General features: G+C 34.4%; 1 protein-coding gene across 1 annotated transcript in view; it reads left to right on the forward strand.

Annotated features, from left to right (window-relative positions):
- Window positions 1-27,316, forward strand: part of LOC122813606 (calcium-activated chloride channel regulator 1-like) — a gene marked incomplete at its 3' end in the record, with an annotated part of 1,902,671 nt that overhangs the window by 1,246,672 nt on the left and 628,683 nt on the right. The window contains 1 exon segment of the mRNA XM_044086018.1: window positions 6,744-6,965. Coding sequence (XP_043941953.1) covers window positions 6,744-6,965 — 222 coding nt within the window.

The following is a 27,316-nucleotide window of genomic DNA, read 5'->3' on the forward strand; positions in this document are numbered from 1 at the left end:
CCCCAAGAGCCACAAGCTCTCCTTTAGAAATGATTTATTTGCTAAATATTAGAAAAACTATTATGAAACCTACTTTTTGAATATATTAAAATGTACATCATTTTATTATACCAGCAGTTAGGTTTCTATTTGGGCAAGAGCACATTTATTGCACTAAGCATATTAAATGATAACACAATGCAAACCTTAAACTCCCTACTAATTGCAGCAAATATCCCCAGGCATTAGAATGGTCCTCAATTACTTTTTACTTCATACTCTTTAACTACTTTATTCAAAGGTGTCAAACAACAGTCAGCATTATTTCTCACATTATTCTCCTTATTCATTAATAAACTACCTGCTAGACAACCCCAGGCTCCTGTTATTCTGTATACTGATGGTGCTTTACAGTTTGAGTTCCTCAAGTATAAATACAGAATGTGAGTTAGAGCAATAACACAATTTCATTCATAGCACCAAAGGAAAAGAAAAAACAAGGACATTCTGTTGGGGAACAATCACTGAATAGCTAAAGCACCAAATAAGTGAGCTATTCAAGATAGCAATCTTGAATCCATAATAACAGTAGATAAATTCAAATACTTGGCTATATGACTTGATTGAACCCTTAACTTTTACTGACATATCCAAATTACCAAGACAAAGGCAAATACCCTTCTGGGCTACAATAAATAAATAAATAAATAAATAAATAATAAAAAAAAATCACACAAAGGGGTGATTATTCCACAATTAGCATATGGACTCACTATTATTGCTACTCCATCTAAATGAAAATAAATACATTATTTATTTATTTATTTTACTTATTGTCATTTATTTACTGGGAATGTCTGACTGAACAGGGCCATTTTTCAGCAGAGGCCCAGAGACAAAACCTTCATTACACAGACATCATTGAACAACATTTGCATTATTTCATCATTTACAATCAGTCTCATTCATGAGCAGCAGTTCTGTTATTTAGAAATCCTTGACATCAGTTACAGCACTTACAAATAGTTTCAGTTAAAATGCCATTTACATAGATTGTACATGCATATATTTTTTTAAATACAGGGAGTTAAATGCAGTACAATATCATCAGTTTGCATAGATTGCCAGGTTTTAGGTAAGAATATTTGTTACTTTAAAGACTTGTTTAAAATGTAGAATGTGGGAAAATAAGATAAATAGTTACAGCAGCTCAAAGAAGGAAGGAGGGGAGGAGGCACAATGAAGGTAAAGTAGATGAGATGATGGGGAGGGATATAGTTGTGATAATAGTGCATTTAATTTTGTGCAACAGACAGTTAATGCACAAACCATTTAACCAGCGGTGGTGAAGAGTCCTTTATCTATCAGGTGTTGCTTCAGATGGCATTTAAAGTTCATCAGGTGTCAGACTGTCCTTAAGTGGAGAGGGATGGTATCCAGCTATTAGCAATGCAGTGTGAATACAGGGAGTATCCTGCATTGTTGTTAGATTTAGTTATGGAGTGTAATGATTTTTTTCAGTGGAGTGTAAAAGTGTATTAGTAGTGTAAGGCTGAATGATGGAGTGAAGAGGTGGGAATTTTTCAGGGCTGTGCAATTAGTTGTTTTAGAGAGAAGCAGTGATGTGATCTATTTTATTGATGGGTTATGAATTTGGCTGCTTTATTGTAGTATTGTTTGGCTGACAGAGAGGAGTTCAGCTTGGTTTGGAGAGCCCAGGTATATAACAGGGTGGGGAGTAGAAAATAAGTGGCTATGTTTTGTCTAGCAGAGTCAGCAAGATAGTGTTTTCCCCCTACTGAGACAGCCTATCTTTTGGTCTGTCTTCTTTATGGCTTGATGAAGGTAGAGACCAAATTTCAGGTGGTCATCTACAATCACACCTAACAGGATGTAGTGGGATACCAGTTCTATATTGGTCTTGTTGAATGACAACATAAAAAAAGTAAGTTGTTTGGGAGGAGAGAGAGTCAAGGGGTAAGCAGTAGCAATTTAGTTTTTATTTGGATTTAGAAGGAGTTGTGAGTTGTTGAGCCAAGCTTCTATGGATGGGAAAAATTTCTGGGTGAGTGATTAGAACATAGGTAGTGTCCCTGAAACACACATGTAAGTGGAGTCATCAGTATACTGTACTATGGTGGCCTCTTTGGCTCCTGTGTTTAGGTCATTGATAAAAAAAAAAATAACAGTAGAGTTCTTACTATTGAGCCTTCTGGGACACTAATGAACATATGGATGAAACAGGAAAAATAATCTTGTCATTTCACTGCTTGGGACATGTTAGTGAAGCATCTAAAAATGGTTAATTGAGGAGGGCGTTAGCCCATAGGAGGAGTTTAGTTAGGAGAATTTGATGACTGTTTTAAATGCATTGGATAGATCCAGAAATAGGACTGAAGTTAGAAGACATTAATTTGTATGGTTATTTATTATATCTGTGAAACATAGAAGGACAGTGGTTGTGATATGCTGTGAGGGAAAAAGGAGCTTAAGAGAAGTAATATATGTTGTAAGTTTTTGGATAAGATTTTGCATAAGGGTGAGTGAATGTCGATTAGTCTATAGTTTATGAGCTTGGTTCATGAACCATATTTATGAACAGGTATTATATAGCATTCTTCCCATAAGGTGGGGACATTTTTTTTTTCTTGGATAGAGTGGTTTATTTGAGTCAAGATGCAATATGCAAGGCTATCTGCAGTGAGTTTGACATATTTGTATGGAAGCTGGTCAATGGCAGTGGTTGTTGTCTTAAGGATGGGCAGGTATTTTTTTATTGTAGATGTTATCAGTGGAGTGAGTGTGAAGGTCTGTTATGCCTTCAGTAATTAGAATGGGCTGTCTGGCTTTGTAGTAGTTTTGTTTTGTAGGATTGAGGATACTGTATTTATAAAGCATGAAGTAGTGTTTTGGGAGCTATTGATTAGGATGAACTGGGATTGGGTTAATTTTTTAGGATTGATTGATTGGCTGAGTGATTGATTGATTGATTGATTGATTGATTGATTGATTGATTGATTGATTGAGTGATTGATTTCCAGAAGTGCTTTGGATTCTCAGTGTTTGTGTTGGTGCCCCCCTCCCATTTGCTGTACTTAATTTTCTAATCTCTCATGCAGTCTTCTTCAAGCTGCTTCCTTCAGTCTGTGCACTTTTCTGTATGTTTTTAAATAATAATAACATAATCTATATGCAGATTTATTATCCTCTTACCACTAAGAGAACATCATTGCACCACCGTGTCAAGGCTAAATGATTACAAGTAAAACATAGAACAACACTACTATAGCTTTCCTTGTATCCACACTCCTCAATATCAGATCCCTCACCTTCTTTGCTGCCAGACGTTTGACAAAAACTGATAAACAAAAATTCAAGCATTTTAGATCACTGACTCCTTCTTTTTCCAACTTCAAAACCATCTGAAATAAACTCCATCCAACTAACCACTCTTTCTCAGTCCTAGCTTCTAAAACATGGTAGTCCAAGAAAACAACTCCAGGAGAGTAGCATTAATGGTACCATATCAACTTATCCTTTAGATTGTATGATTTAGTATTAGTATTTATTATTTCTGTTTGTCTGTCTGACTAAGATAAAAAGAAATACATCAGAAACTTAATTATTCTAAGCAAGCATTGGAAGGTAAATGCTGAATGCATGTGCACTTTTTGTTTAACAAGTAAAGAGAAACAATGTGATACACTGTGTTCAATACACAAAATCCAAATATCAAAAACAAAATGGAACACAGTTATGTAAAACCACCAGAATTTATTGCAGCAAAGCTTTCAGGTTCCTGAGCACTGAGGTAGGGGGAACCCGAAAGCTTTGCTGCAATAAATTCTGGTGGTTTTACGTAACTGTTTCATTTTGTTTTTGACACTTTTTGCTTAAACCATCTCAGACAAGGAAGAAGGTTATGCTGTCCAATACTAAGAAGACTGAAGTGTCATCATACAATGATCTTATATTAAAAAAGATAAAAAATTTATTTTTCAATAGTGTCATTGTATGAAAGCAATAATCTGCTCATGTGTGTGGGCAATGCAGGATTTATTATTGATTGGCTTCATGTGATTACTTGGATTACTCTGATTTTTCCATCATGAACAGACTATATCAATTGTGGGTAAATCATCCATTACCTACAGACAGGAGTGGATTTTTGGTAAATTCTGAAACTATAGATCCCTCCTGCTCAAACAGGATAGAGCTAATGCTACCCAAATAAATCAACTGAGAATGAAATCATTGCATCTTAGTTCTAAAACTCAAACTATTACAACATCCAATATAATTAAGTTGTTAACTCATGTCTAAAAAGACATTATTAACAATGGACTTCTTCAGAATAATATCACAAATAAAATCACTCCTTTGCATAGTTAGTGAAATTATCATGTGACAGAAGTCAGATGATAATCCAGTTAATCTTAAAAGTCTCTGTTAAAAAAGAAAAAAAACTTTTTATAATTATTGATCACATAATTCATGAAAATTAAATTGTCTCCATTAACTTCTGACTGCCACATTGAACCCCTTTCTACAACTAATGTCTCAAAGTCTCCATCTCTTAGAGTAGAGTGAACAGCATCCAGCACTAAAAAAAAGTCTGAATTCTGATTCCTCATACTGACTTTAATTTTGAAACTTCAGACCATAAGTGTTGCTGTTTTGATGTGCTGTCTGATCTCTTAACAGCTTTTTCCATTTATGACTTTTCTAGACACAAAAATCTCCTCCTCTTCTTTCAGTCAAATGAACAGTTTCCAGTATTGAAAATCATCATTTCTTATAACACATCAATTTGCAGTTGAGCAAAAGGACTCTAACAATGCTGGGGATAAAAAACCTTGTATTTTCAGTACTGGATACTATCACATGATGGTTTTGCTAATTATATAAAAGACTAGTTTTATTATTAGTTTTCATTATTATGATAAAGTCCATTATTAATTAATTTGTATTTATTTCCATTTGTTATTGAGAAGGTCTGACTTGGCAAAAATAACTTTTCAATTGAGGTGCGGTGAGAAGTTCCACAATTTTAACAACATATTTTTGGAGGGATGCATTCAGTAAATTAATTTAAAAAAAACATTATCTGAGTTGAGGTCTTTTGTTTCCTCCTTTTGAGGGTTTTGTTTTATATTTGTTGATTTATTTTTACCTCAGTTGCAGTTGAAGGTTGACTCTATTTGCACTTATCCTTTCACTTTTGAAATACCACTGTATATATTACAAATGTAAATATTGTAGTCAATTACAAGAATGTAATTGCCAGTCTTTGTATAGCTTCTGTTTTGATATGGTGCAACTTTTCTTCAAAATGTATAAATAAATAATTGTGTTTGATTGTTCTAGTTTCATATTGTTTGCACTTAACACTGTGTTTCTGATTTGATCTTTTATAACTCCAGGCTGATGATGAAAATGTCCCAGTCATTCCATCTTTACATTTGTATCTTTATATTTGGAAATAGTAAATAACTACTACTGTGTGACTGTTTCAAAGTTCTCAACATTAGTAATCACTACTACATCTCTAATTTGATCTCTTGGGCTGAACCAGGATCATCATTCTAACTGCAAATTAATGAATTCAATTAAGAGAATTCTCTGAAATGGATAACATATTAATAGTTCATGCTTTGTAGGTGCTGCCTTTTGGGACAATGATGTATATACCATGCTCTAGTGCACTTGTAGTATCTTCATTCTCAAGGTACTGTATTGCTGACTCCATGTAATGGATAGATGGGGCTGTTTGCTGTAACTCTGCCAACCTGGGTCAAGCTAGTGGTTCAAGGACTGGTGGGGCTGACCTACTAGGAAATGAAGAGTCATTGCTAACTCACTTCTTCCTCTAAGGCATGAGGGTGGAGGGAACATGTGCCTTGATGGCATAAGCACTGTCACAGAATCTGCAACAGAGATAACAGACTGGCAGATGCCTTTTGATTACAACAAGGTACAGCTGACTTGAGGGGTCATGTCACCTACATGAGCAAGTGATATCCCTATACTGTAGTCATTTTGTGTCCTCCCACTGAGCACTGCCAAGGCATAGGTGAGGGTGAAGTTTAGATGCATTTAAAAAATCATCCTATCATCACTTGTGATGACAGCACTGTTCTGTGACTCTCATCTTCTTATTCATGTTTCCTTAACAGGCTATGGTATTTGAAGCAATGAACAGGCCAACAGAGTACAAGGGCTTGATGGTCGTGGGGAACAGCAAAACAAAAGGCAGTTGTAGAAGTGTGCAGTGTGCTAGGTAACACTCCCTCCAGCCTGTTCGACTACCAGCAGCATCAGTAGGAAGGCTATTTTCCCATTGTTAGAATAAACCCTTCTACACACATAATAATACAAAGTTTTCAGATGCAAATTTTCAAAACTATCATGCTAAGTGCAGTAAAATGTTGTTTGAATAACATTTTTTTTCAAAAGAAAAAAACAAAACAAATTCTAATACAATGTTTAATGACACATTTAAAGTTGCATTAATTATCTGAAATCAAAAGAATATGGGCTAAATGTAATGTTGTAACAAATAAAATGTTGTAATTTGGAAGATGGTATGCTACTCAGCTTTTTTAAAAACAAAATACAGATTTAAATGGACTGAGAGGTGTTGCTTGAGGGGAGACAGATTTGAAAAAAAGAAGTGTTTGGCTACTAGTCATGTTCTGTGAAATGCACCACTCAAAAATAATTTAATTAAACCAAGTTGTTTTTTTTTCTTTTTCTTTTCCAAGGTAGCAAATTTCTGTGATGACAAATCACACAATTCTGAAGCTCCAAATCTACAGAATCTAATGTGCAATTATCGAAGCACATGGGATGTGATCAGCAATTCAAAAGACCTTAAAGACACCACACCAATGACTAGTTCTCCACCACTGCCCATGGTGACACTGCTGCAAGCTGGTGACAGAGTTGTTTGTTTAGTGCTTGATGTCTCTGGAAGTATGGAGTATGTAAGTTACTTTTTTTTAAATTGTGTGTACAGCAAATGTTATGCTTGTTTTAATCAAATGACATTTTCTACAGTTTTTATTTGAGAAAAAAACAGGTATGATTAATTAAGCTTACATCATTGCTTTATTTTACTTATCTAGTTTTTAAAAGTGATGATATTTCTTGAATTCAAGTGTAAAGTGCTTAGACTGGATTCAAACAGCATAGCTCCTCTAAGTTTAGATTGTGTCATTAAAATAACTTAAAAAGTATTATAAGTCATTAAAAGATGTTCTAAGGCATGTCTCAAAATTGGATATTTAAAGAAAAAGCAGAAGAGAGGCATTAGCTAATATTTTGCTTTTAGCAAGATGAGTTTGTAGAGTTTATAGATGATAGAAACTTGCACTAGTTTTAAAGAATAGCAAAATATATTATCATCATATAAATAGCTTAAAATGTAAAATTTGTGAGCACAACTATAATTTCATGTGCTGGTGAGTAATAAGTATAATGCAGAGTGTTGAAAAATGGGGATTCCAACCACAGTAACCACCAATAACAGAAGAAAAATAGGCTGGAAGGAAGCACTCAGGTTCACAGTTTCTTCAAGGTTTAATGGCACAAGTAGTAGATGAGCAAAAGAATCTTCTATGAAGTTCTTGTGAATGAAAACGTATTTGGAGTGTTATCAGCATTTTGGTGTTTTGCTCATCTACTACTTGTGCCATTAAACCATGAAGAAAGTGTGAACCTGAGTGCTTCCTTCCAGCCTTTCTTCTGATAATGCAGAGTGTGCTGATTATGTTGCAGCTATATGTCTGTTAACTTGTCATGACTATGTTATAAATAAGTTATCATGGGGACCTCCCTGGACTACAGCCTTTATTAAACTTTCTTGCAGCTTTTGTTCCAATTCCAGAATATCAGTATATTTTTAAAAGCTCTTAAGAATTGTGGATACCGTCAGTCATTGCCTGTGAAGAAGCTGAAATATTTAAATAAATTGTAAGCTTTTATCTTATAACTTGAAAAATAATTAAATTACAAAAATATTTTAATTCTGTCAGATGTTTAATCCATCAGTTTCACATCTCAGCAAACATAAGGCAATGTCACCTAACTCCTGTGCTTGCACTGTTGCATGAATTCCAGAAAACCTTTGCTGCTAAATCTCCTACTCTCGCCAACATATAAGATCATACTCCCTGCTTTCCCATTGGCCCTATCTATTTTATGCTATATATCTAATAACCACTTCTCCTATTATTAGCCCTTCTATTGCAGCTCTTAGTAATCTGCAATTTATACTGTTTTCACTGCTACAGTTTCCCTCCTTACTTGTATAAACTATGTCTGTTCTTTTGGCTGGATCACATTTACTTCATCTATAATATCTGCAGTATGCATTGTATACTCCCGATCCTACTTCTTTTTAAATCTTCTTGTTAATATGAGTATGTATTTTGTTACATTATGTCACTATGCTGTATACTTCAGTTATACCTTTAATCTCACTTTTATGCTTCTCACTATGCATGCAATGTGGGCTAAAACTTCAAATGGTCAAATTTGATCAGTGCTCAAATCCAGTTAACAAAATTAGCAAATGCTGGTATCTTTAATCTGACAAAAAAAAAAAAAGATTAGATTTGCATTGTTCAGGAACTCTTCATCATTAGTGCTACTATTTAGAGCTCTGTTGTGAAATTGCTCAGTGTTCCAGAAGCTTTTTGTCTGAAACTTCACTGCTTACCAGCATCACAGTTAGGTGTTCTCTTAAGACTGCTCAGAAGTCACTCAATATTCTCGAGTTTTCAACATTGTCTTTCTTGACGGTTTGAAGCTTTTTTTTCAACATTTTCAAATATCATGTAGTCACTCTTATTTCAGTTGGTTAAAGTACTTGGGTAGGAATATTTTTGTTTGTTTTTTTACTTGAAGCAGTTTCAGCCAGAACCAGGTTTCTGTCCTTTTTCACAGCAATCTTGTAGAAAAATCATTTTCCTTCCTTAACTCATAACCTTTATATTTATTGGGGTTACTTTTTCACAACATTGCGAACATTAGTAATTTATCTGTATACTTCATTAACTTGATTATAGCTGGTTGTGTTTGCTGTGTAGGTGATGAATGTCTGGATTGTAGAAACATGTAGACTATCCCTATATGGGAGACAGGCTCCAGTAAATGTTTCACTTTGGGAAGTGCCATTTATCTGCTCAGCATCTTGTGCAAATCATACAGCTGAAGGTCTTGGTAATAATTTGCCTTCCAAGCAATATAATAAAAATGTTTAATTAAAAACTTGTTTGATGTTTGTATTTTTGGGTATGGAACTTTACATCACTTGAACTACTTCCAGGTTACTGCTTTTGTACTGATGGATGTTTAACCAGAAATGTTATTTCCTCTTATTATTTATCAAACTTATTTTTAGATTAAATAAATATGTCAGTGAGAATTAGCTGGCTGGTTGATATACGTACCACATTTGGTTTATAAGAAATTAGCCCAGTTTTGAACCAGTAATTTGTTGTGTTGCTGTCATTCTCTTCAGAGCTTGACCAGATGCATTTCATATATATTTTTTCTCAAACTTTTTTTTTATTTTTCAAATACATTTGAATGAATTCCATAGTATTTATACATAACATCTTAAATAGCTATGTACACTATTTACATTAGCCTGACACTATAACAGATCTTAATGTATGCAGTTACTTTATAAGTATGTCCAATCCATTATCAGAGTGTCTGATCAATTATTGTATAGTGTCAATCAACAATAAGACTTTTCCCCAAGGCTTGTTGATAAATGGCTTTGGATAAATTCTTAGCTCTTTAATTTTAATTTCCAGTAATGCTGTGGTCTTCAGTAGGCTGTAGAACTCTTCCAAAGTTGGTATTGTGTTTGTATTCCATCTTCTTGTTATACACTTCCTTGAAATTGCAACTATAGCCCATACTAGATACATGTTTGACCTATTCAAATGAGGACCTTCGTTCACATTTAATAATACAAGAGCTTTAGTTGAATAAAATGATTCATTAAATAAAGCTTGTAGAAAGTTATTAATACCTTTCCAAAATGGCTTAATTTTAACACAATCAAAGAAAATGTGGTTCCAATCTGCATTGTGTACTTGCTCCCATCTTCAACATACTCCTTTTATGAAGGAACTAATTTTACTGATTCTGTCTGGGGTTAAGAATGCTCTGTGCAAGCATTTCCAATTCAAAACTTTCCAGTATTGTGTAAAGGATGTATATTTTATCAATAATAAGATATTTGTTTTAATATCTTCAGTTAACCGCACTGAGTGTCTTTTTGTTATATATTTCCAATATGAGGTTTTGGGTGTTGTTTTATAGTTTATCAATATTTTGTAAAATTTTGAAATACTGTTTCCCATGTCAAAGTCATTATATATGATTTCATATATGTATTTCGTAAATTTAGGTATTTTTTTAAATGAAGAATTGTTAATTATTTTACTTAAACTTGTGAATATGACAGAATACTCTGTAAAGTTATCCAGTCCTGTTGTGGAATTTTGTATGTTGTTTTTATTACTTGCATATCTAAAACTTTTAGTTCTTTGATATATTGGAGTCAACAAACAAATCATTTCTGTTCCCAGGAATTAATAATTTCTCCATATATTTTATGTGGAAAGTTCTTTGTGACTATAAATGGTGTTAAAAGATCAAACCAGATTTTTAAATCTATATTTGCATTAATAATTTTCCTAAATGAGTCAATGTAATAATTAATCATATGAGGTTTAGTTGGTTTAGTTATGTTATACTGCATACTAATACATAAGTGACATGCCAAATTGTTTGTATCTGTTATTTGAATTTTTTTGTAAATCAAATTAATTTATTGATATTACAGTTAGTAATTCCAATTTGTAGAGTAATTTGGACTTATCCAATCTGAGATTGTTTTAGATATTGATGCTTTTATATATGTTTCTGTATCAGGAAAGTTTAATCCTCCCTGTTTCCGTTGTCTGATATGATGTATTAAAGCTATTCTGTTTCTTTTGGGAAACCATAAAAAATGTATTAGGCATGAATTTATTTCTTTAAGTATATTCCTTTCTGGTAACAGTTGTATTGCAGAGGTTATATATAGGATCTTGGCCAGTAAAACCATTTTTATTAACTGCAGTCCATCTTCAAATGTTAATATTATTTTGTTCCATTTTTCCACAGAGATTTTAATTGTATTGATGATATTATTGTAGTTTTTTGAGACTAATTTATTATTATCCTTGCATAACTCAATTTCTAGATATTTTAAGGTAGATTCTTGTTTCCCTATGATGTGATCCCCTTAGTCTGCAGTTCTTTTTTATTGAAAAACAAAAAAAAATATTTTTATTTATTGAAATGGAGTCATGAAGTCATGTGAAATTTGTCAATTAATATATCTAATTCTTCTAATGTCTCTTTTGCATTAGATAATGTTAGTAATATGTCATCACCAAATAGCATTTTAGAATTGTATTGTTCATAAACATCTATTCCTTTGATTTTATATTGTTATGGATTGAATCTGCCAATATTTCAATAGCCAGAGCAAATAAAATCAGTGACATGGGACATCCTTGTTTAGTGCCTTTTGTTATATGTAGAGATTCAGAGGTAAAAGGACCTAACTTGACATTTGCAAAATTATTTGTATATATATTCTTTAGGAGATGAACAAAGGATGCGGGAAATCAAAATAGCATTAGGATTTTGAATAAATAGTCCCGATTTAGGGAATCAAAGGCTTTCTCTATATCTAAGCCAATTATGAGTGTTACTTTATTTCCTTTATTAACATAATTTATAAGATAAATTATCCTTTTAATATTGTCAAGTGTGTGTCTATGATATATAAATCCTGTTTGATTATTATTTATTGTTTTGGATACTGGTATTTTCATTCTGTTAGTTAATATTGTCATAAATATCTTATAGTCATTATTTAATAATGATATAGGTTTATATGTCAAACTATCATCCTTCTCAACTAAAACCAGGAGAAAACATTTAGTAAATCAATTTGTTAGAGAATGAATATATCCTGTCTTCTAGGTAATGAGTATGTTAAAGTCTCTTCTATGAAAACTGTATGTCAAATGTCTGTTCTTCTCAACCAAAACCAGGAGAAGACATATAGTAAATTGACTTGTTAGAGAATGAATGTATCCTATCTGCTAGTTAATATGTATGTTAAAGTCTCTTCTATGAAAATTGTATGCCAATAATCTGTCCTTAAAACTATGTTCTGTAAAAATGTTCTCTTGGAGCTTTTCTACCCAGGCCTCTATTGAAAATTGACTTGTAATCCAGTTGGACTTTCAAGGACAACAAATGTAACATAAATAAAATAAATAAAAATGAGGTACAGAGGTTTGGGGATTTGTTTTCCTTTAGGATTGGTGTGATTAAGGAATATCTCCAAGAGGGTGTTATTAAAGCTTGTGACTGAATTTCTAATAGAGTTTTATGGAAGAGGGATAATATCTGTGAAGGAGAAAGTTTATATATTTCCATAATTATGCCATCTATACCTGGAGCTTTATTATTTGTACCCTCTTTTATTGTATCTGTAATTTCTTTGTACGATATGGGTGCTTGCAGATCTAGTTTTCATTTTTCTGGTATTTTTTATATTAGAACATTTTTCATTTAGATTTAATTGATCGATATGTATATTTTCTTTTTGGAAATGTTCCATATAGTGATTTCTATAGGCATCAAGAATGTCACCTATATTCGAGACATTTTCCCTTTCTTTTAATGGAAGATACTTTTAATGTTATTAGTTTTTGACTGTATTTTGATTCTTGTGGATAAATTATGTAGATATTTGGGAGAAGTGGCCATATTAATATTAATTTTTAGTTTTTTCTAAAGCTAAACTAGTTTTATGTGTTGGAATTTTGTTGTATTTATTGCTTAATACTTCTACTTTTTTTCATCTCCAAATGATTTTGATTTTTTTCAGCTTTTACTGACAAAATTTCGGATTGCAGATCTAATAATTCAGAATCCCATTCTCTGATTCTTATTTTATAGCAAGTTAGGGTTTTACCATATATGTAAACTTTTAATGAGTCTCATATCATTATTTATTTATCTCTGTGGTGTGATTAATATCTACGAAGAACTGTAATTCAGATAATAACCAGAGTTTGAACTCTAATTTTAGTTATATATGCTGGAATTCCTGGAGTTAAAGATTAATGGTCTGTACCCATTTTGAAGTTTTAATATCAATGAATTGTAGTCTGAAAAGGGGAAGGGAGTGATTGAGAAATTAATAATTTTAAAGTGTAAGTTATGGCAGCAAATATTTTATCTATTCTAGTTTGGGTACCAAATCTGTAATCTTGATGGGAAAACAACAAAGCTTTATCTTCTTTAAATGTGAAAGCATCTACAAGACAAAATGATTCTAGCCACTTGTTTAGAGCTTTTGATACAGCAGATGTACACAGCTGTCTTTTATTTGTAGTTTCAGAAATATCAAATATGCAGTTAAAATCAACTCCTAATATTAAGTTGCCTTTATAATTATTGGAAATGAAATCCAAGTGTTTTTTAACAGTTCCTGTTCCAATGCCTGGAATGCAGTATAGATTGGCTAGGGTCCATATTCTGCTATTATATTTGACTATTACTAGTGCCATAAGGCCTTCTTTATCTTCATACTTATAAATGATTTCTGGGTAACCACATTTGTTTTCCATAAAATTGTTACCCCTTTTTGTCATTGCCTTATAAGTGCATTGCACCAATATCATATATTCCTTAAGATTCCATTTGTAATTGTCATTTGTTTTGAAATTAGTTTCTTGAAGGAAGACACTTTGTGCTTTGTTCAGTTTTAAATATTTCAATAGATTTGATCTCTTGCTAGGATTGTTTAAGTCATTGGTATTTAAAGATAATAGAGTTAAATCCATCTTAGGTTATTTAGACTATGCATTTTTGTTTTATTGTGACTATTAAACATTTCCTCTGCTAACTATAAAGTATATGTTTGAGTTTTTAAAGGAAATTATCAGTTTTATACTTTGAGTGTTTACAGTAAAGTAATGTTTTGGTCAGGCATACTAAAAATGTTTTTGTGAAATAACAAATTTGAATTAATAAATGTTAACAAAATTAAGATCTGCACTAGCCATGGAATGAAAATCATTCCTAATCTCATGGATAAACCTAAGCTCATCAGATTATCACTCATACCTTGACAATCCAGAACATCTGAGCTCCATAAATTGAATTATATGGAGAATATTTGTAATTCGAATAAGCAACATTTATATTATTTTGAACAGATATAGTACTACTGTAGATTAGACAGACGTCTAATACAATATAAATGTCTAATTATTATACAAACAATTAATATTTACATGAAAGGTAGATGACAAGCAATTTAATCATAGTAAAGTAGGATGTATCATATATAAAACCTCAGTAAAAGATTATAGCACACAGTTATGTAACATATGCACCCTTATCGATGAAGTCTTTCAAAACATATTACTTAATATAAATAGATGGTAATAATATTTATACCTAATGTTTATAATACAATGCATTTTACTGGATATATCAGAAGTTACATTTTATTGTTTGCCAGCATTTAAGCAATCACTTTGTTTGTCACTAACTTACTTAAACCATCAAGTTTGTTTTATGGGAACATTGATGAAAGTTATTGGATTTTAATTATCAGTGCATCCCTCTTCCCCCCATTTCCTACACATAAGGATTTTCATATCTGTCATTTCTTATTATAAAATGAGTGAAATTATAGGTTAAAAACAACAAATTTACTTATTGTGATTAATGATTACAGGTTCCCTTTCCATATTCATAAATTGCCATTTTATGGCATATACTGAAAGTTTTTAGATTTAAATGGTGACATTCTATTTTGTATAATCAGCAAAGGTTAAGCTGAGTGATTATTGTCAATTTAATACTATTTTTTCAAAATGTGAGTGTTACATTCTGTGGCATTCCTAGTTCAGGCTTCTATTGTTTCCCTTGAACAACTTTGTCAGTTTGATGTCATGTATAAAACATTAGTTACCTTGGTAACAGCTTGGTCGATGTTATTATTTTAAGTATTATGTATGGTCAAGATGGGTTACAAAACTACAATTCAAGTTAAAGCAATTATATGACTTGTTATGCACATTTACTTATGAAAAAAATCATCATGCTTCTTCCCCTTGATGTTCAGTATAGTGTATATCATTTATGACAAGTTAAAATAGTAGTGCTATTATACATACGCCCATGTTATTAAACTGAGTGTTTGCTGTCAATTTAATACTATTTGTTCAGAATATGATTGTTACAGTCTGTGACATTTCAAGTTCAGTCTGATATTGTTTCTCTTGAACAACTTTGTCAGTTTGGTGTCATGTATAAACATTATTTACCTTGGTCACCACTTAAGTATTATATATGGTCAAGGTGGGGTACAAAACCACAATTCAAGTTAAAGGAATTACATGAGTTGTTATGCATATTTACTTATATAAGAAAATCATCATGCTCCCCATTGATGTTCAATATAGTTTATGACACGTTAAGACAGTAGTGTTATTATACACAAGCCCATATTATTAAATTCTGTCTTTAATATCTAAATTCAGCAGACTGCTTCATCTTATATGACGATTATATATTTTATGTCTAGATTTACTAAAATCATACAATACATAACTATTTTCTATCTGTGTTTTTTTTTTTTTTTTGGCTGTTGCTTAGTTATTTGAGAGACCACAAGCTGTAATGCTTATTCTTATTATAAGCTCCATTTTTTTTATGTTTTTACAGTCCATAGACTTTAAATTGAGACCCTTCTAGTTTCTTATTTGTTATAAGTATATTTCCATCCTTACATACACACATATATCAATACTTCAAGCACGGGCAACAATGCCCATCCAGTTTTGCCAGAATACCATTCACTAGATCATGTGGTGTGTTTCCAGGCTGTTCTTAAAATATCCAAACCAATATTTGTCCTGTTCCATTTTACCAGCCTGTTCCATGCAGTGGCTACTTTGCCAGTGAACCACTCAATGCACCTTCCATTTTCACAGATATTTCCACAAAGGAAATCTGATGACTCTCTAGTATTTCCCGGCAACCCCAAACACCCCTAGAATCAGCTATCCCCACATGCCCGACACTTCTGAGCAAACTCACCACCCACACCACTGCAAAGGGTACTCCACAAGACCAAGTGCTCTTAGTCTCTCACAATAACTCAGACTTCCACTCTTATGTAAGCCCTTAATGTGTTTGGACGAAAATACATTTTAAATATAAAATTGCGCTTATTATTATTATTTTTTTTATCAAGAATCACCTTAATGAGCTAAACAAAGTGTTGGGAAACCATCAATATGTGTGCATGTGGTTTAAAATAGCCCTTTTATTATGTGTGTGTGTGTGTGTGTGTGTGTGTGTGTGTGTGTGTGTGTGTGTGTGTGTGTGTGTGTATATATATATATATATATATATATATATATATATATTTTTTTTTTTTTTAACTAAAAAATTCATCGCTGAGACTCATTTCAGAAGCTCCTCAGAGCTGTTAAGCATTATTGCCACTCTGTCTTCTTTACCATAGCAACCTGAGAGTGTCTGTTTCTGTTAGTGTGTCTGTGTACTGCATACCAGAGGCTCACGATGCACCTGAAGCAAAGCTTCATTTCACTGCAACTTCAAGCCTAAATTCCATCCCTTTCAATGAGGCAGCAGCCAGGAAAAGAATGGGGAGTAAACAGATCAAAAAATAAATAAATAAAATACCTCCCAACAAGCCACCACAACAAGAGATAACACATTTTTCCAGCCTTCCCACCTCTCACTCAGCAGATGTGTAAACAAAGTATTCTCAGCCAAAATATCCCAAATCACAGTTTTATCTACCCCCTTCCCCTGGATCCAGGCTAAAACACCAATGTCTCTTCCTAATAGACAAGCATCAGTAAACCTCGATCACAAGCCATGTCCCATAGCTTCCAAGAGATGAAAATGGCAACATACAACAGCTGCCAGACACAGCTGCATCCACACAGACCATGTCAAACAGCACTCAAAGCTATGATACCTGCCATAATTGATATTAACTATGTTTAGACAGAATAATAATGACATTTGTACTAGCTGCCAGACATGGCTGTATCCACCCACACCATATCAGTATTGATCAAATAGCACTCAAAGCTATGATACCTGCCATAATTGATATTAGCTATGTTTAGACAACATAATAATGATATTTGTATTAGCTGCCAGACACAGCTGCATCCATGCACACCATATTAGGATTGATCAAACAGCACTCGTAGCTGTGATGCCTGCCATAATTGATATTAACTATATTTAGACAGAATAATGATGACATTTGTACCAAGAGCTTGTTACTATTATTTAACCAGGATATACATATTTCTAAATCATACTTTAACTGAAGAAGGCATTACTCTCCATGACAACATTTTTTTTTCAAAACACTCTACTGTTACTGCTATTATATATGATGTTGATTTGTTACATTTCAGTCTGAACTCTGATGAATGGTACCTTGTTGAATTAGTTAATTAATTACTTAAATTATTATAAGTAAACACAATGAAAAATGACCAAGATAAGTATTCACTGAGTTCAAGGAGGAGAATAGAAAATGCTATGTTTGTATTATATGTTGTTTTGTTTGGCTTATATATAACGTAAGTAGTAGCCCATCCTGACCTACCTTTGCTTGTGAAAAATTATTGGACTCTTTGAACATTTTGAATAAATCATTACTGTTTCTCAGTTGTTTAAGAAACCCTCCTTTTTTTAAATAAAAACAGATGACAAGTGATGTACCATATTAGTTGATATTTTGAAAGATGTAGTTGTAGGAGTTTATTTTCTGGGGGGACAGCTATCTTGGAATCAGTTTTTTGTTTCTTCTTTCTAGCATCAGTCCAAGGATTTGTTTCTTTTATTCTTTTAAGAGTAGGGGCCACCCACTCCATTTCTTCTGAGACAGACACTATGTTGCTGTTTTTGATGAATATAGTAGATTCTTCTAAGTCATTAAAGGTTCTCATCTCATTGACAAAAGGTATTTTTATCTTGGTTGGAAAGGCCAGCTGTGCTTTAATGTTGTTTTGTTTTAACAGTTTTACTATTGTCCAGACTTTTTTCCTTTGTTCTAGTATTCTAGAAGAATAATCATTGTCAAAACTTATCAGGCATTGATTGTATTTTAAGGGTGATTTTCGCCAAGCAGATTTTAATATTAGTTCCTTGTCCAGAAATGAAAGAAATTTTATAACTATTGATCTAGGTGGAGTATTTGTTGAGTTAGAAGCAGGTTTCCCCAGTGCTCTATGTGCCCTTTCAATTCCAAATGAAAGTCCTTCTTTCAAATCTAAAAATTCATTACTCTAGGTTGTTAAGAATGCAATGTCTTCTCCTTCAGTGTTTTCAGGCAGACCAAAGATCCTTATGTTGTTTCTCCTTTCCTTGTTTTCTAAGTCAACGGTTTTGTTAAGCAGCCATGTATTCTGTTTAAGCAAAAATTCTTTTTGGAATTCTTCCTCTTTGAGTCTCTCTTCAATGTCATTTAGAGAAGCCTCTATATTTGTTATTTTTGTATGGTGTTGCTGTAATAGTTCCTTAAGAGTGTCAGTCTGTTTTTGAGAATTTAATTCGAGGCTTTCTAACTCATTTTTAAAACCATCCATTTTCAAAGATAGTTGCTGTACTGTAGATGTCAAGCAGCATCTGGATGAGAATTCCTTGAGTTGTTCATATTCAGTGACTCAATATATCTCCAAGTTACTTGACAGGAAAATGTTTGTATATCTCCACCAACAATGATGTTTATGTAGTTTAGTAGTTTATCTATAGATTTCTGACATTTTAAACTTGAAAATAATAACATTTTCTTATATTATTATACTAGTTTATGGAGCTCTCAAATTTCTCTGCTCTCAGTTGGCCATCTAGTCTCCAACCTTCATATATATTTCGATAAGCAAGATGTTCAGTTATATCATAACAATTTACAACAAAAGTAAGGGAAGACAAGCACCACTATGTTCAGAAAGATAATATGCTAAATGTTATACATCATACCAACATTTAACAGTCACATTTATAATGAGCAAATAAATACATGACAACAATTAATAAACAAAAAATTAGTGCAGCATAATACAGACAAGAGATGTTGACATCAGCTAGCAAACAGCAATAAATATTTAGCAGAAACATGACAGCTTGTTCTAGACTCAGTTCATCAAGACGAAACTCACTGAGTTTCAGTCATCAGAAAGCTTGAAAAACATACAGCCAAATTCAAAAAGAGTTGCTCTCTGTGTAAGTCTGCCCTGATTCTGAAAGACCTGTTTCCAGTGTAAGTGATGTATTTCAATGTATGGCCTGTCTGTAATCAAGCTTACTATAGGGACCAGATTCCAATACACTTGTTCTCAGCCTGCTCTCAGTGTCAGTGGTCAGTTACACTGAAAGCAAGCCCTTTGGAACTGGGCCCTACAGTGTAGTGTTTCAGAGGTGTTTCATCCCTAACCCCAGTGTGAGGGACTTCATACCACCCTTCTCTGAGTTTGCAGTTATCACACGGAAAGGACCTCAAACTCGATGAGTTTGGTCTCAGTGAATTGAGCCTGTGATAAAGTTAATAGTTCTGTTTTACAGATAGAGAATACTATTGATAAAACCAAAAAAGAAACTAAAACAAATTATTAACTGTCATATAAAGGTGATTTGCAGGCCACAGTAGATAGAGTGACAGCAGCTTGATAATAGCACTTAATGCTTCCTCATAGAAAATGCAGCTGCGTAAACAGATAAACTGATACAGCAGTGCTTCTTTAATCAAAATATGATGCATAAAAATGCTTTCTTTGTCTGTATGATATCATACATACATGTGTATTTTTGTAGGTACTGGTGTACTTGTTTGTATTACAAGACCAAATTAATATTAACAGCAATAAAATGAGTGAATTTAATAATGACAAAGACAAATGTGGAGGATCAGTACAGATCCTACACTTTTTTAATTTGTCAACAAAACATCTCTCCCTGCTGTATGTTTTTTTTAACAAAATTGATCTTTACTGGAATAATAGAACAATCAAACAACTAAAAATGGCAACTGCAGATATATAACATAGAAATAAGTTACAGGTTCTCCCCAAATCAGTAACAATGCACACTGCAGAAACTGTACATCAAACATCAGAAACACTGGCCAGGAGTCAGAAACAAATAATATAGTTCCCTAGACAAAACTGCAGGAAATGAAGCAGCTCACAGACTGTGATTAATTCAAAAGCACAGGTAGCACCATTGTGCAAACAGGTGAAATTGCATAATTGGCATCATTTGCTAATGACCATATAATGATATGGAAATGAGTAATATTACAGTAGTGTGTCCCCAGTGAATGCAAGTGAGGGAAAACAATATATGGAGGGATTCAGAAAAGTATAATAATTGCACATTCAGACAGAGCTGGCAATAGTTCTATTCCTCTAGATTTCTTGGTGAACTACAACAGAGATCATGATATGATGTTAAGTGAAGCAGCCATGATAGCTCAGCAATACATGTTAGACGCCAGTCTTTCTAGTCTATATCCATGATGGAACATGTTTTCATGGTCTGCATCACAGAAGGGTCTGACCATGCCTAATATACCACTAGCTCCATGACTCAATACATCTGGACAGACACTAGATGACAGTTCATAGACAAGTACTGTCCTTATATGGAATAACATGGTATGTACGAAATACTGATCCATGTGGGCACTAAGATATGTGCAGTTTTGAGAACTATTGCTACAAGGACCTTCCAGTGAACATTAAAGGACATGGTGGGTGTATCATAGGCATCAGTGTTTTGATGTTAAGGTGCAGCATGTGGAGGATCATAAAAGAGAAAAATGACACTATGGGGGCTATCTACAATATAAACCATTTTCCTGAATTTCTAAGAGCCTCTGATTTAACCCACACTGTATCAATGCCCTACCTAGTCTACATGGACAACAGTATATCACCTTTGAAGGTTTCCATTCCATCAACTGGCAGAAGGTATGCAAGATATGTACAGGGTGACTTCCAACAAGGACATTATTATCAGTCCTAGATATGCATTATAATCATGGCTGATGACACTGATATGCAACTCACAGAACATGGCTCATATACACTATGAGACTGAACTGTTGTAGGCCAGAAACATCACTGAGCATGCTTTCAGGCAGATCAATCTCCACTTATTCTGCCTAAATTTCCTTGTTTTCATGTTGCAGTATGTTTCAGAGATCTGCAGCAAGATATCTGGTCATTGTGAATTTCTGCATAACGTAGTGATAGACAGCTTGAGCGGGAGATTACCATTCGATGACATAACTGACCAGAGCCAGTTGTGGAAAAGGTACTGTTTGAGGAATCCTTGGAAGAATCAGTTGGAGTGGAAAACCATACAAAATAGAGGAATAGTGCCACTCCAGGACACAATGAATATGTCACCCTTTTCACACAGTGCAGAGGGTGCTGAGTTAGCTGATAAAATCAATGTTTTACTTTGGTTTGCCTTAACTCAAGAGACCATAGCAAACTCCACCAGTGTAGCTAGCACCCCTGCTATATCTGTTTCTTGGTTCTGTGTCAAAAAAATCCCTCTTCCTTATTCCAAAGAGAGATCATCCTACAGAAAACTGGTCTGGATTATTTATTTATTTATTTATTTATTTTACATTTGTTGACCAGGATTGTCCAACTGAGCTGAAATGTCCCTTTATCAGTGGAGGCCTGTGGAGAAAAGCTCCACAAGTTTTATAATCATAGTATAAAAAGTATAAAAATAAACAATAATTAGAAAAAAAACAATCTCAGGAAAAAATGCTTCACAATTTTATAATCTAAGCAAAAACACAATAATCAGAGAATGCACACATGTACAATATAAGTAAAATAGAAGCTGTAAATAATAATAATAATAATAATAATAATAATAATAATAATAATACAATTTTACAGTAGAGCACATTTTCAAACTTTCTGTTGTTATTTGCATGAGTTTTGAATGAGAAAGAAGGTGGGAATACACAATTTGAGTAGCAATCTAGGTAGGTTTCAGTTGCTAACATTCAAATGACAAGTATTAGCCCAGATAAAGGATGCTAGAGAGAGGTAGCAGATAAAATCAAGTAGATACTAAAAGTATGGTATGGCAGGTAGTGGGCTGTTTTTGGAGTAGGAAGGTAGATTATGGAGGGTGAGTACAGTGGCAGATCCAGTGATTTTTCAGATATTCTTTAGTGACTGATTTGAACAGGTTAGGTTGTTTAAGTGACCAAATTGCTAATTCAATTTGTTCCAGGAGGTAGTAGGATAGTAGCTATAGAGGATACAGCCGCTTTTGATTTTAGGATTATAAATTTGCAGTAAGTCTTGTTCAGACATATGGAGAGACCTAGTTGGAGAGTATAGAGAGATGAGAGAAGATAGATTAGGACAGTAAGAAGCCTGATATAGTACAGAGTGAATAATCTGCAGCTGAGAGAGGAGAAGCTGGTATGGTAGTTCTAGCCAGTTTAAGGGTTTTAGAGCAAGACAAGGATGAGATTTGTAGGCTTGGTGTGCTGCAAATCTGGCCACCTTGTTGTATCTAGATTCTAATTTAGCTGAGAGTGAGGAGTTGAGATTTGTTAGAATTTGAGAGCTGTAAGCATGGGAGAGGGTTACTTTTGCTTTGCTAGTAAGGAACTTCTTATTTCTGCATAGGAGGTCAAGTTTTTGGTGAGTCCTCCTAATACAGTTACTTACATGCAAGTCAAACTTGAGTTGGTCATCAATAATGACACCTAGAAGTTTTGTACTAGATTTCATGATGATAGGAGTGTTACTGAGTGATAGTATAGAGAAAGTGAGTTTAAGGTGGTTATAGTTTTTGGGAATTAAAAAGTAGGAGCTTTGTTTTTTAGGGTTAGAATAAGCTGGTTGTTAGAGAGCCAGGTTCCTACTGAATTAAATGATGTTTGAGTGGGTGAGATAAGATCAGAGGGATTGTCAGCAATAGTAATAGCTGTAGAGTCGTCTGCGTATTGTACAAGGGAAGACGGAGGATAGGAAGTATAGAGAAGATTAGTAAAGACATTGAAATGTAACGGGCCAAGAATAGACCCTTGGGGACACACAGTCTAACTGGGAGAGGAGGGCAGAGAGCATACAGCCATCTCACTGACTGTAGTCGGTCAGTGAGATAGCTAGAGAACCAGGCAACAGTAGACATAGAGAAGTTAAGATTAGTCAGCTTGTTCAGGAGAAGAGGGTGGGAGACTGTATCAAAAGCTTTTGGTAGATCAAAGAAAAAGCAGGAAATGAATTTCTTGTTGTCTTCTGACCAGAGAAATAGTGTTAATGAATGATAAGAGAGCAGTAGTGGTACTATGGGGCAAAAGCCATGTTGAGTAGGTGTAAGTAGATTTTCCTGTAGTAGGTGCTGCATGACTTGCTTATGAATGCATTTTTCCAATACTTTTGAGAGTGTGAGAGTATAGCAATGGGTCTGAAATTGGTGATATCAGTGGAGGTACCTCCCTTGCATACAGGTAAAGTGTAGAATTCTTTCCAGATAGAAGGGAATTTACATTCAAAGATTGAATTGTTGATCATATAGATACAGGGACAGCTAGGGAGTCAGCTGCTACCTTAAGGAAGTAAGGAGGAATATTATCAGCTGATGTAGAGGGTCTATATTAAAATTGCAAAGAGGCGTTACATCTAATTCCTCTTCAGTGACACATAAAGAGCAAAGTCTGAAAATAGCAAAGGCTCAGGCCAGCGATTTTTTTCCCAAGGAAAACAGCCACTTGGCCTGAGCCGTAGCATTGCCCTTTACCCCACTGTAGTGCAATCTTGGAATTGGTATATTTAGTTAGGGGGTGTGTGGGGGGCACAGCAAAGCCCCCCACTTAGTTATGTTTTAAATAGAGTGTGTGTGTGTGTGTGTGTGTGTGTGTGTGTGTGTGTGTGTGTGTGTGTGTGTGTGTGTGTTACTAGCGATTTCTTTCCCAGGGAAAGAAATCTCTGTTTTGACCATTTGCGGTTTAGTGCATTCGGTGTTTATGTGTCCATAATGCGTCTTCGCAATTTTAATAAAGACCCGATGTAGAATAGGGTTTTAGTCTGGACAGTAGAGATTTGATATAGCTAGTAAGTGCAGGATGTAGGATAAAGGTTTTAGAAGTGTTTAGTACTGGAGAAGACTCAGTGGAATTTATACTGTGAGTTGTAGAGGGGTCAAGAGTTTATCATCTTAGAAATGGATTCAATAAAATAAGATTTGAAGATATCAGCTGCTTTTTCTGGTGTCTTGGTAGGGCAGGGGTTGGAAGACGAAAGGTTACCAGGATGCAATATTTGATTGATTGAGTTCCACAATTTTTTGGGATTAGATCTTTTGTACCTTAATGGGGTTATGACAGAAGTCTTTTTTGTCTTTATTGATGTGTTTTTTGTCAGTTTTCTAAGTTCTTTATATTTTTGTAGGTGGATGGGGAGCTTAGTTTTTATCCATGATTTTCATATCTTATCTCTAGTTTTCATCAGGGTGTGGGTAGCATTGGTCAGCCATGGGGATATGTTTAAGATGCACTGTGCGAAGGGGTGCAAGTGAGTTAAGAATGTTTGGGAAGGTTGGGTTGAATGAGTGAACTGCCTCATCTAGGGGGAGTTGGGTCAGGTGAGTCCAATTTATTCTGGAGAGGAGGGTATAAAAGTCTCAGGGCAGAAGTTTGATAGTTTGTGACAAGTTATATATCTGTGCGACCTGGAGAAATGAGGAGTGAACCTAAGAACTTTTATTGGGGAGTGATCCCTTATGGAGTCAGGTAGTGCAGTAGGGTTATGATATTTGAGGGGATCTGAGACTAACATCCAGTCAATAAGAGCGCTAGTGTAAGATTTGTTAGTATGGGTGGGAGTAGAGAAAAGTTGTGTAAAGCCATGTAATTTAATGCTTGAAGTAGAGGTAGGTGGGTAGAGAGTTAACCAGTTTATATTGATGTCCCCAAGGAGGATGGTTTCATTTGGAATGTTTTGAGAGAGGTAAGAGAGAATATTTTCCAGTATGGGGAATATGGGTCTATGTTATATTATCGAATGATGAAAAGAGCAAATGCTCTTTTATTGAACTTGAAAGGTCGACACCACTAAACAGCGAAGACATGGAACAGTGATTTTTTTTCCCATTGAAAAAAAAATTGCTGCTCCGCAAAAAAAAAAAAAAATCAAGCACAAAATAAAGTGAGGGGCTTCACCCTACACACCCCATACTGTTTAGCTATATTCTCATATCTCAGTTAGTTTGATTATTTCAACTACAAAATGGCACATGTTTTACTACATGAACTACAGCAGACATTTTTATTGTCAGTTGTTTTACACTAAGACATCATGGTTAATAGTTTTTACCATTGTTTATATGAAAGTGTTGTAGCAGAAGTAAGTTACTGAACTTTGTCTCACATTGTTGCTGCTCTAATCTGTAAAGTTAATATCATATGTACTTTATTTTATTTATTTCTGTATTTTTCATATTTTATCTCAGCTAACTCCTCTCTAGCTGTTATCTGTAGTTGCATGTATAGTACCTTTGTTGTTTTTGTTTTTTCCCTCAACACACTCTCTTCCCTCCTGTTTTCCCTAGGTTTTAAAGCAAAGTGTCTTCCCTCAAGACTGCGTCTACCTTTACTGATACTGCTCCAACTCCTGGAATTATGCCTGATCTCTATTGTATAGCCAATTTGCACTAAAAGTATGTTCTAAGCTCATACCACAAAGTAGTCTTGCTTTGTCTACTGTACAGGATACATGCATACCACTGAGAGCCACCCCCCCATACTCACCTGTTTAGAAACCTTGCCTCTATCTCTCTCTCTCTGCCATCTATAAGTTAGTCACTACTCTTTTTGTTTTTCTGTTTGTGGATTCCTTTTAACTGTTTTTATCTTACTGCAAATACCTGTGTATACCTCGCTATTACATCTTTTCCTTCTCTGTCTACACCTCCCCACCTCTCCTACTTACCTGCTGACTCTCAGCTCCTTACTCTTTCCCTCTTGGCCTGCTGATTGTTTCTTGTGGTGACTCTTCCTGGTCAATCCCACCCTGTTCACCCTCACTATGCTCGTGCTCACTTTGCTCCCCTCCCACCCACCCCCCATATAATTTCCTTTATACCTAACCACCTAATCCCTTCCTCCCCTAACTCCACCCCTTCCTGTCTGCTATACCTTTCTAAATACCTTACCTTCCCCTACTTATCACTTCATAATTTAGTCTGCTGCAAATCCTCCTTTCTACATATTCCCTACTCCCCCTACAGGTTGTTTCACTTAAATTTTACTTCAGCTCTCTAACAGGTCCAACAACTTACTTTTCCTAGTCCCTTACACACTCCTCACTCCATCCCAATCCTACTTCCTCACCTTAGGCCATGGCTTTTGCAACCCTCTCCATTTTCTTCTCGCCTCCATTACTTCTTCTTCTCATTCTTGCGTCTTGTACTACTCCATTACCACCTGTCTATAGAGATCCCATTAATCCCCAAACTAACTGTTTCTCATCTCTGCAGTACTCTATTACAATCTCCTCCTCTATCTTTTCCATGAACATCTCTCTGCCTAAAATCAAACTTTCTCCCCCTCACTCTCTAGCATCTAAAACCAAGACCAAGTACTTGACTTACAACCCATTTAATTTCAAACTTTATCAACTTCATGTAGCCCTGCTTCTATCAGGAAACATACATCCAAATCCTGGGCCCATCCATCACCCCACCATGCATAAACTCTACCTCTCCCAACTTAATAAACTCATCCTCTCCAAACAAACATATTTCCTTTTACTCTATGAATGCCAGTAGTATTCTAAACAAAGTTAGTGAAATCCATGCCTGGATAGCCTTCAACACCCCTGATGTCATCACCCTGACAGAGACTTAGCTAAAACCTCAAACCTCTGATAAAGACATTCTCCCCCTTGGTTATAATATACTCTGCATAGATCACCAAAACAAAGAAGTGGGTGGTGTTGCCATCCTCTCCTCCAACCATCTCACCATTACAAGTATTTTGAAACCTATCCCATACTGTTCTCCTGCTGAACTACTTACAGCTAACCTTAAAATAAATGACCACACCATTATCACATTAGCAGCCATCTATATTCCTGCAGGAGACAACATTCCTCTGCTCAAAAATATTCTTTCATAACTTTTCTCAGCACAT

The sequence above is a fragment of the Protopterus annectens genome, chromosome 10.part0 (genome assembly GCF_019279795.1).
Source record: "Protopterus annectens isolate FY-2018-M chromosome 10.part0, PAN1.0, whole genome shotgun sequence".
Taxonomy (NCBI): domain Eukaryota; kingdom Metazoa; phylum Chordata; order Ceratodontiformes; family Protopteridae; genus Protopterus; species Protopterus annectens.